Raw genomic sequence first — 12,224 nt, forward strand, 5'->3', positions numbered from 1 at the left:
TTTTCCTCTGTAATGAGAGTCCGGTACGATAGATGTATCTTTACGAAGATGGAAGGCTGCTCGTCGAATATTTTCTAATTTTTCGTCGTAGCCTCGAGTGAAAATCAGGGACAGCTTTTTTCAACGATTCTTTCCTATCGAAGCAAAGCTCGCAGGTTCGAATAAAGATCATGCGACGCAAAGTTGACGAATACCACAAACCAGACGCTACTCTGGACAAGCATCGGTGGCGTAGTAGATTTTTTTGCCACGCTGTCACAGAACAGGCGAGAATGTCGTCTAATAACGTGACGTAGGTGGCACCAGAACGGGTCGCTCGAACGCTTTATGGCCGCGCTTCTGACGAAGTTCAAAGAGTAACGAGCCACGTTAACGTTTCGTCCCGGTTGCGGCGCAAGTTCATAAAGCGTTGGCGTTTCTTTGATGCGGCTGCCGTATCGCGTGCAGAATCCCATTCCCAGTCGTTGAACGATCAGGGATCACGCGGACAGACAGCTATATTTTCTTCCTGGTGGCGGTTTGTATGGCACCATCGTCGATGATGCTGTGGCAGGCGCGTGTTACCAAGTGTCCGGTGAGAAAACTTTTTACATTATGTTAACCTACGCGCGAAATGGCCTTCCATGAAGTGGGTGGAAAGCTCGCTGGGCCGACGAAAACTTTCCTTTCCTCTTCGAATAACGCGATCCTTCAAAAGGAGCTGTTCCTTGTTTGTTTTCCTGTTTCGCCTGAGTCTCTGTGTTTCGTAGTATCGCCCTCAGCCTCTCCCTTTTCACAAGTAAAATATATATCACGGAATAAGGCACTCGACTTCCTGATAATGGAGGCACAGTCTCGATTCACTCGGATCGTTTAATATACTTCTTTGTGCGCCTTGCTTGAACGCGTTTCTATCCGTTTGAACTGCTTCGAGTTAAGGGAAGGTTATGACACGACCGCTTGAATTTCAAACGTTTCCTCGCTATTCGCGAACCACGTCGACTAAAAGAAATCCCTTTACGCGTCGTAATTTGGTTTGGAGTAAACAAGAAAACGCACGTCAAGCCCGACTCTGCACTCCTTCCTTCGGAAAGGGATTTAGCGTGATTCGCTTTCTTTCGGATCTCCAACCAGCTAGAAATTTTATCCGACCGTTTTAACGTATGCAATGATCGTCTTTTTCTTAAGCAGAGTACAGCGAGCGATCTACATCTTCTATATAGGCATGTAAAGAAATTGCTATCTGGAATAATTGTGTAGTGAGAAAGTGAATACAGCATTTGAAATATTTAAATCGAGCTAAACGAGAAAACGTTTCTTTTTGAGAGAAGAAAGAAGGGATTATATTCTTGCTAAATGGTTTCAGGATAGTTATTATATCGGTTTCAATATTGAAAGAAGATAATACTCTGTACAGCATAGAGAGTATCATCCATATTAACAATTCTTTGGTTAAAAAAATATACGCAATTTAAAGTTCCTAATACACATGAAACGTGTCGTTTTTTCAGTTCAAGGAATTTTAGTTTTCAGACCTTCTTTGTTAATATCTGATCTTTGATAAGAGTAAATTTCGAGTAAATTCACAGAGCGGTGAAAAAGTAGCAACAGAGTACCAAGTCGTGGATATTTGCTGCACTGTATACTTTGTGAATTTCGCATAGGAATAGATATTAAAAAGTAAAGAAGAATTACAGAGAAAATATCGGTAATTGAATGTTATACCAAACTTTTAGCAAAGAAGCGACGAAACTTATGAGACCTAATCAAACGTTTACTTTTTTAAATATTTGAACAGCAGCGTAAATATTTCTAGAATTTCAAATCAGGCAAGAAACATCTGTGTTTTCATCTTCCTTTATACACTTTCCTGCAGCGAATCATGGAACTCTCGTAGCCAGCTGCAATTGTTCCTAGTTTTTACGATCGGTCCGTATGGACGCGCGACACGAGCGCCTGTAATTCCGTTCGTCCCAGCACGGACGATATTCTTGCACACTGCATACGACACTTTATCCCTATCGTCTCGTTTCCCTCATTCGATCGGCCAGCACTTGGAACAGCTGCACGGACGGACATCATTTCTCCGATGCACGTTCCCATAGCTCTCCTGGAATCGACGAAAAGCCCCGAACGTTGAAAGACGGAAACTGGTCATAGATGGGAAGAGAAGGAACGCGTTTAACCCAAAGCCGAAGCTGTCCGCACGGGCGCCGAATAGCTCTGGATGTTCGTGCAAAGTATGTCGGAAAAACTGGTTTTCGAATGAAAGAAGAAGTATAGGACGTTGAGCTCTTGGATGTCGATGTTGAAGCACGGATTGATTCAAGTAGTAGAAAGCGGAATATACGCGGCGTATTCCTCGGATTTATTCTTTATAATTCTTTTTATTTTTTATTTCCAGAGAAAATACATATTTAGAGCTGGATGCTTGAAAAGGATTAGGAACTTTTTAATATTATTTTTTGACCCGTTATTTAACATATATTAACATATATTCTAAGGCATAGACGCACTCGGAATCGTTAAAGCGTAAATGAATATAGCGAAACTGACAACTAACAATCGTTGTAAACCGTAAGAAATTTAAATAATTCGCTTTATTTTACTGATACGAAACATATGAAAAATTACTATCCCGAGTAAATAGATTATAATAATAAATTCTTTTCGCAAACACAAACGTATGGATTAACATAGAAAGAAGAAAAAATATCACATGTACATAGTGAAGCTTTCTCTTTGTATACGTAACTACGGAATTCTCATTTTCTTTAAATCCTACGAAGCGTCACAAGAACGCGAAATTCGATATCGTCCTTTGAAATAACCGGAACTCTATTCCGGTCGTTTAGTGATTAGCAGAATTATTGGTGTAGCAAAGTTATAATGCAGCCGATGAAATTATAGTAAAGTCGTCTCGACGTAATTTCCATCGTAACTTCTGGTCAGAACTACGAATCGATGCAGAATGTCGGATGGTCAAAGTTCAACCAAATTCGCAGTACCATTGGGCGGTCGCTGATCGCTGGCTATGCCGGCGAAAATCGGTCTGCGTCACTGGAAAAGAGGATTGAACGGATACTACATACGATCAGTGGTGTGTAGAGTATCGAACGTACGACGAAGAAACAGAGACAGAAATAGAGTTGCGGAGTGAGAGTTGGACAAAGAGGTGAACAGTGGCACAAACCAGAAATGGGTTTACAGAGTCGACACGGGCTAAGTTGCACTTTATGCACGTATGAATACGCGTGAACCGAATGCTCGTACAGCGCACGCTCACGGTCCAGTTTATCAAAGATTGGAGATGGAATCGTTTCGTGAATCACGTCATAACGGCCTTTCGGTTTTGAAGAACGCGATTTCGCGATCGAACCAATCCCCCTAGCCGCTCGGTCAATTCGATACTATTCCGTTACCTCGCTACCTCTCTCTTTTTCCTCTATTCTCTCTCTTTTTTTCGCACGCTGGAAAAATCGCTTGCTGATTCAATGGAGCTACCGTGGCTCGAAATCGTGGCGAGCCATTCGCGAAAAATGAAAAAAACCGCGCAGAAATTTCGTCGGACGGCGAAGGCGGTGAAAAATGTGAAAGCCGTAGATGGAAGTTCATGACGATGGTCTAAAATGAGGAAAAGCAAGAGTTTTAATTCGTCGTTCCCTTTTCTGCTTACGACGAACACGACCTCGAAACTTCAGAAATATGGAAACTGCCGTTCCAATAGCGTTAATTGATCGACTTCTTGTTGGAATCCGCGTAACTAGGGCCAAGGGAAACAGTGGGCAGAAATAATAGACCATAGCCGCGCCGCGATTACTACGGTTAATCGAAGTATGCACACTGGTTCGAAGATAACCGATGTTTAGCTGGATCGTTATCGAAACTCGAGGGTTTAAGGGAGAGGAGTTACTGCACGAGGGAAGGGAGACAGGAATCGACTGTTGTATATCGACGTTATGCTTTCATTTATTTTCTGCTATGATCAAATTGTTTTCTCTTGCTACGCCACCGATGAACATTAATGAAAGTCGTTGAAAGTAGCAACAAGAAAGAGCGTCGTATTACTTTTTGCGTGAAATGCAGCAAACTTGAAACAGGACAATCGAAAACCTGAAAAAGTAGTTAATTACGAACAAAGGAAGATAGGGCTATAGACGTTCGCGATTATAAATCGGTTAGTATCCTTGACTATGATAATTAAATTACAGTCGTTCGTGCATTTATGAGACTTGCAGGTACAAGAATCTACAGAATGCTGATATACGTAAACATACAAAGTGACCCAAATAAACTACTTATTGTAAAATTAAAAAAGCTGAACAGGTCTTTAAAGCAGTCTTACTTTTTTATGGGATCATGAAATTACCTACATATTTGCATAAACATCCGCAGTACAGCAATAACATTATACTACGCAATTTGTCATCATCTTGCAACGCAGTACACCATTCTGCTATTACGATCGAATTTGCTCTTTTTGCCTGTCATCAACGAAAATGAATGGTGGAAGTAATGTAAGTCAATGAAAGGAAGTAATGAAAGTCCAAGATGGAAGGGCACCGTAATTCGTCTTAAACATGGTAAATCCGTAACCAGGTACAATTTCGAATCAAGAATACAATCGTTTAGTGTAACCTACCGTCTACGTCGTTGCAAGATTGGCATTAGCGTTGACCTTGTCTCTATTCGAACACGTAGCTCGTAAATTCAAATCGCGGCGTGTCCCTTTTGTTCCGAGATCTGGCGGGCTCCGTACCGGCACAGAATCAGCGTCGGAAGGACTATCCGAAAACAGGGAGCAGTTGAGCTAATTGGACTCTTTGCCAGGGAGTTTGACTCGAAATTGCTTCGTAACGCGAGAGACACCGAGCGGAAGCGCGCTTAGCGCCCGCGCCCGTTTCAAGAAAGTGCAGTCGTTGCCATTTGATCCGTCTCGTTGCATTTAATCTGCTCGAATGTCGCTGGTTACGCGTCCTGTAGCGCCTTGCTGTCCTAACGAAGTAGAATCAAATTGTTCGGAAGAGAAAATTTGCAAGATGGTTTCATCTAAACAGTCGAACCTTTGCGTCGTGTGTTTCGTGACGTCTGAATTAATTGTAGGTTGACAGTTGTAAGTCAGGTGGTTTTAAAGCCAAGTTAGGTAACTGGGTGCAGGAAAAATCAAACCTGGTCAATGCAAAATACCTATACTTAGGCACGCACTTTCTCTTCCCTTATTTTCGTCCCATAGACGCATTCATGGGTGGAAGATTGAACCAATAGGAAAACTGGACAAATATTTTCAGCGTCCCATAGTCATTCGATCAGAATAGAACTAAACCTATCGTATGTACACATCGTCAAACACTCAAACTTCTACAAAATTTCAAACAACAATCTCAGATCCTTAAAAAAATTCGAGTTCCACGAAATAGGTCTTTCCGAGATTCTCACATCCTTGCAAGATACATATTCGAATTCAAAAATGAATAAATAGAAAATACTGGAAATATAAAGATCGTCTGATCGTTAATTTACACGAGGAAACGCGATGTGATATTACTTTGAGCGGCATAAACCCATTGTCTGTGCTTAACTTTGTTAACGTAACCGTGTCGCATCAATATACCTGCCGAACTCGCGAAATGTTGAAACTTTGAGACGACTGGTCACGGTCATAAGAATCGTCCAGAGTAGAAAGCGTGGAAAGGAAGCTCGTTTTATCCGACCTCTGGCGAAATGGTCCTGACGCAGCCCGATCGTGCAGATCCTCGCAGTTCACGGATAGAGTTAGCTTTCTTTGTTTTTTATTCTCGCGATAACGGCCACGACGTGATGGACGAACAATGTCTCTGTTTCCAGATTCCATGGTGGGAGAGATGGTCGTCGAGGCTGGGAAAAACGTGACGCTGAATTGTCCAGGGGTGACAGAGAATTCTCTCATACTGATGCTCGAATGGCGGGTTAACAGCATGCAGCTGCTTGAGTACAGCAGCAACACTACCATCGTATGGAACCATCAGAACAGGGTGTCGTTGTCGTTGAAAAACTACGCGCTCCAGTTCCATCCGGTCACCGCACAGGACACCGGAGAGTACACTTGCTTGGTGAACAGCCGCAGCATGCCGGAGGCTGTTATCAGTCTAATAGTTCATGGTGAGTGTTCATTCTTTTTTAGCGTTTCTTTACGTTTCACGTCAGTCTACTCGATTTCGCTTTGATACGGTTTTGCGCGACATAGAAATCGTTTCACGAAGATTATAAAACGTCGATTGAAATACCGTCATGAGTGGAAATAAATTAAATTGGCAGAAAATGGAGTCTGTTCCCTTTCTGTGCATGGAAAAATTGAGCTTGTAACGATCGAAATTGCCGTACATTGGGCCACACTTGGCCATCGTAAAAATAATCACGACAAATCCTGCCGAGTCTCTCGATTTAATCTGTCAGGATTGTCCCCCTCTCGCGAGTAAATTAAAAATTAACCTGGTCTCGCGTACCTCGTCGCTTGGCACCGCGCCAAACGGACCAAATGGGTCAGTATATTTGCGTTTTAACCTTGGCGCTCCATAATTCTTCTCGGCCCTTTTGAAACCATGATTCGCATGTACGTACCCATTTATAAAATTCTGACGATCCAATCCAACATTGCAATGAAAAAACGTTCATCTGTTTTTTTTTCTGGATCTCGCGTAAAAGCTAGAAAATAGAATATTTGTCGTGAAACAATGTGAACTGGCTGGAATTGAACGATTCTGAGGAATTATGTAAGCGGAACGTGGTCGGGTCATGCACCGTGGCAAATTTTGCAAGTCTTATTATTTTAAAGGGGGCCATCGAAAGAGTGGTCGGGTAACTAACGAAGGCAATTTTCGAGTCTTGCAAGGCGCGCCGTTCAGCCGTGCGGTAACCGAGCTCCTGGCAACTTCAATCCCTCGTTCCTTCAACGATATTGGATAAACTTGCGAGCCAGCGGGGCTAAATTTCCGGCGTAATGTAAAGGCAATTTACATCGTCGTTCGGATAATCGAGGAAACTCTGGCGAACGAGCATCGAAATTGTACATCGACCGTTCGAAAGCTTTCGGATCTTTCGCCGTTACGTTCGAGTTACTACGCCCGACAAGGACGCATCGATAAATCGTTTATCCACCGAGGAAGGGATGGTTCTTTGGCTAAGAAATTTTTTTTTCCGATCCTGAGACTGGTCGAGAGTCACGAGCAAGCGCCAAAGACGTTTCCAACTTTCGAATGCGTTTCTTCTGTTTCTCGGTGTTGTTAAAAATGAAGAAAACTTTCCCGGGGCAGCTATGTTGCTTTTAGCCGGTAACTGTGCACAGAAGGAGCCCTGGGACCACTGGGAATTCTCTGCGAGTTGCGCATCGATCGTTCCTCCCTTTGAACCGCGTTGGAAACTAAAAATCCTATAGTTAGTGTACTCTCTGTAGTTTGATGGAACCATCCGACTTGCAAGCTAACGGTGCCTAAAACCTAGCGAACGACCATAGTTCCGTGCTCGTCCTTTCGTCGAACATATCACGTAGGGAAATTAATCGACCCTTTTTCCGCCGCGTAATGATTTTCGTTCTTTCGTTCGTGCGTCAACGTCTAGCAATTTGTGTTTACCAAACTGGATGGGAAAGTAGTCCAAGTTTACACGAAGTTCGCGATGTCGACTAAAGGGGAAAGGAGACAAACGTGGATGCGAAAGGGAGAACGAAGGAGAGGGATAACGCGATAACATTCTTCCTAACTATCTCGTTGCCCTTCTAATGTTTTATTTTACACGTGAGTTTCCCTTCACTTGTCGCGGTATGTTTGCCGTAAGTATTTACGGCTGATTTGAATTCGTCACGTGCTACCTACCGCGTCAAAAGCTAACTTTTCCGAGCGTCCCATAGGCGTCGGAATCGTGGGAGTTCTCGTTAAAACTTCGCCCCGCATAACTTGGCTGAAAGTTTCGCACGCGCGCGCGCGTGCATCTCTTACTCGGAAAGACAGAGGGAGAAAAAGAGAAACCGGAGCCCCTATCGCGTTATGTCTCGGTCATTTGCATTCAATGCACGATCCGCGACTCCATTTGAATAAGAAGTTCGCCGCGGTTGAAACGAACTGCTTCGAAAAAAATAAATTCAATATTTTCCCCGAGATTCTTCCTTCCATTGCCTGTATCCGGCAAACTAACGACATTTTCGTGGATGATTAGCGACGCGATGCTTTCGTCGTTTGTCTCCTGAGTTGGTTAGAGTAATCATACATTTTTTTATAGCATTCATTGAAGCGTTGAATGTGTGAATTAATTTCATACCTTTAACTTTACTTGTTTCCAATAATACGTTCTCAAATTCAAACATTTTCCGATCTTTTGACAAAAGCGTTTTAAAAACACGTCATTCATATTCACGCGACTTTATTCAATTTTCGAAATAATTATTTTAGGTCCCTCGTGTGTACGCAACTGCACACTATATAAATAATTCTAATTAAAATTGTATGAGGAAAATAAAACGGCAGAATATATTCATATTTCAATAAAAGTTCATATCAATTTTATCAAAAACATCTGCATATACCCGGTAATTGAAAAAGAGAGGAAATTGAAATCCGTCATTCTGACAGATTCGCTAACTATGTATTTAACGATTCGGTATTTAACGATTATTTTCATGTTAAACAATCGTTAAACAGAAACTGGATTTTTCCTAAAAAATACCAAGTTAATTCTCTCCTTTGATAAGTAAAATATTGCAAATCGAATTGTGCAACACAAGCAACGTTCTTCTAGGTCATACAGATTAATCGACCGTTTCTTTTTTTTCTTTTTACTTAAAAAGTCAAGTGGTAACGGGGTGAAAAACATTCTCATGGCGTTTATGTAAAGTTTAGTAACTACAGTAGCAACTGAGTCGCGCGGGAAACAGTAAAACGAAAGAGTAAACTTTCTTTGTCGACGGAGTTAATCGTCGTGGATGAAAGTTCGCGTTTGACAGGTAAACGGGCAGCGATAGTCGGCGAACATTCAGAGGGATATTTCGCTTTCGCTCGGTCCCGATTTCAAATACCGCCTTTTATATCGTATATTCCGCGCGGCGTGTGATAGTGTCCGGAATTCCGGACACGTACCGTTTCGACGGTAACCAATATCCGCGTTATATCAACCATTAAAATGAATATTTCTGGAATCCGTGGCGGGTGTGGTTTCGTGACGCCTCGTTTCCCGGAAGACTTCCGTTCTCCTTGATTTTTCCGCGAACTTCTTTCGAACTTGCTCGCGCGGCGCCTATTTCTGTTTGACTTTTCCATCATTGCGAAAACCCTTTAGTAGATCCAACGCGATGCGACGCGACGAGGCGAATTTTCTTTTCACGTCGACGTGAGTTTTACGTGAATCTTACGTGGATCTTTCTTGAAATTACGATTAGGCGCCACTGGGACGAACGAATGTTTCGATCGATAACCCGGTTCCATTATAAATACAGCCACGAATTTCCATTTTCGGGATCTTCCACTTTGGAAATTAATTCTACTTTTAAAGCTTTGTTACGTCCCCTATATTCTTCTTTCGTTTTTGCGGTTCGAAGCATGGGTAGAACTTTGCGTTTTATGACTCTTTTTCTGTTTAAAACTTCTATGAAACGTACGTAGCGAAGGTAGATGATATAACAGAGCAGACGGTTAAGTGTCGATGTCTTTGGTGCCGGCTCGAAAGTCGGACGATTATTTGGACGGATGGAAAAGTTGAGCCTCTTTAAGATCGGCGTAAAAGCTTCGCGAAATGGAACGGTTTTCTGTGATTTTTCAAGCAGATTTTCTGGAAGTTAAATCAAATTCGCCAAAGGGACTCTGTGCCAGGCAGAAGCGATATTCGAGCTTTGAAAATTCTTCGCTTCGTACGCCTCGTGACATCGATGTCCTCGTTTCGAGTCTCGTCTACCAAAGAATCTTCTTCTCCTTTTATTTGTTATGCAGCCAGATCCAACGATGTTACATGGTGAATAATTGTCCGAACTTTGTGCCAACTCGACGAACTCATTGAAATTCATATTGTTTATACGAACCGTAAAACGTTACTTTCAGTGAGATTCAAGGTGACATCCGCGTTTTACAAGTGCCTGCTGAATACTGAAATCGTTCTTTAAGATGAAGGAATTTACCGAATTTACAACGTCTACGATGATTCATCGTATTTTCTGCTACCTCTTCATTTACCGAGAAACAAGAACTCGTAAAACCGTTTCGTAACGTAATAACGACAGTTACTTCGTTCATTATGTCTCATTTCCATCTCAATCGAAGTAGCTCGCTCAAAAACTTCTGCAACTCGTCGACAGTCCACTGTTACGAATGTCTGATTTCATAAAGGCGATGGAATTTTAAAATATTGCCAGAGAACGTTGGAGAGACTCCACTTTAGAGGCGAATACCATTCACGAAAACAATCAAGGGAGTTCGTGCAAATGCATCGTTTCGAATAGCGATAAGTTTAAAGTTTAAACGTGCTTCAAGATTCAAGATATTACAGCTATAACAACACTTAACAAACGCAGACAAATTTTTACTTGGTCCCATGCGTGTCGATCTCCACGAACTAGAAATTCTAAAAATGGCTTCACATTTGTTGTCGATATTTTAGAATAAACTCTCGATATCCTCTTCTTGATCCACAGATACTTCCAAATACAAGGAGTACGTATCAACCAATAGTTAAACAAAATCCACGTAAGACGGTTAATTATAGTATCGAGAAAGTGGTCCTCGTAATTAAAAGTTACCATCAAAATTTGAAACATCGTTGGCAATTAATCAAACAGTACCACGTCAAACTTCTCAACGAAATATTAAGCCGAAATATTAACCATTGTGCACTTGTAACAGTTCAACCTGTCCAAGGAATGATCGGAAACATCAACGCGATTATAACTTGGGAACAGGATTACCCGTGAGATAAGTTTATGTTGCCAAAGTGATAGGCAGACTTGTTGTTTCGACTTGCTGTTTGTGCCGTTGAAATCCCGGACGCTGTTCGTGACATGGGAAAGCGCAGGGCCGCTCGTCGACTTTCAAGGTTCGTTTCACGTAAAAATTAACGGAGAGACAGGGAGACGAAGACTCGTGGATCGAGTGGATCGAGAAAGAAGATCGACGAAAGAGCAAACGAGAGAAGAAAGTGGAGGTACAAAGGCAGTCAAGAGAGCGCCTTGATAACGATCACCGCTTTTACTCCACCTCACACGAGCTGTACCTTTGTTTTCCCCGTTTCTCCCCCTCCCCCTTATTTCTCTGAATAGCGCACACCACCCAGCCTCTAGCCCAGTGTTCGACTCCCTTTCCCCCCTCCTTGTCCTCTATATCGGTACCCGGAACCCAGCGAAGATAACTACGTTTTCCAGGGAAATGGTTCGAATTCGTTGGGATGTGGTTTCGGAGCGCGAACAGCGTGTACAGGCAAAGAAAGGAGCCCGATTGAATATGGAAGGGGCTTCTAGGCCGGTCTCGTTAATCTTCAAAGGACTGCACGAACTCTGGGCCAACGTCGAAATTGAATAAATGTTTTCTCCTTTTGTCGATGCTCATGGGACGCGTATGGGCGAACAGCTCACACATGCAGGAAAATGTAGGCCCTCGAAGATCGAAAGTTCATCTAACTTTATTCTGCGTTCTACATTCTTTCGTGGTATGTCATGTGGAATAGACGAAACACGACAAGCTTCTCGATCGTGGCTTTCACAGTGAGGATTGAAGATTAGGGAGAAAGGACATTATAAAGCGGATTATATATAGGTCATAGACGATTTTGGATCAAAATAGGGTTGAATCTGTTTAAATCGACTAAATCGTGAAAGTGATTTTTCTAATCCAATCGATACTTGCATGCATTAATAATAACAGGGAACGTGGAAACGCGCATCTTGATAACACGTATCGCTATCCATCTGTTTTATCGAAGTAAATTCTACCTGATCCGTAATTAAACATAAATCTCTTTTAGAACCCCTTCATCCTACAAAAACGCACATTTATCGAAACGGAAAAACGTATTATAAAAACAGGAGTAATAGTTATTAACACTGAGCATGTTTAATAAGAATATCGAGGAGTGTGTGATATCCCTCGCGTCGTCACTAATACAAAGATCACTGCAATGTGTCTTTTCAAATAAGCGACGACAAGATTGTAGCGTAGTCAAGTGAACGTGGTACCCACTCAGCTCTATTTATCGGTTTTTACGGGGCCCTGTATGCGCGACCCGATTCGATGCACTTT

General features: G+C 42.3%; 1 protein-coding gene across 4 annotated transcripts in view; it reads left to right on the plus strand.

Annotated features, from left to right (window-relative positions):
• LOC138181267 (tyrosine-protein phosphatase 99A) overlaps nt 1-12,224 on the plus strand; it is a 425,754-nt gene that overhangs the window by 150,493 nt on the left and 263,037 nt on the right. For all 4 annotated transcript variants that reach the window (XM_069115993.1, XM_069115994.1, XM_069115991.1 and 1 more), the window contains exon 2: nt 5,824-6,117. In XM_069115993.1, the coding sequence (XP_068972094.1) occupies nt 5,824-6,117 (294 nt within the window). The remainder of the gene's footprint in view (nt 1-5,823; nt 6,118-12,224) is intronic.

This window comes from Bombus flavifrons, chromosome 6 (assembly GCF_040668555.2).
Source record: "Bombus flavifrons isolate JBK064 chromosome 6, iyBomFlav1_principal, whole genome shotgun sequence".
NCBI lineage: Eukaryota > Metazoa > Arthropoda > Insecta > Hymenoptera > Apidae > Bombus > Bombus flavifrons.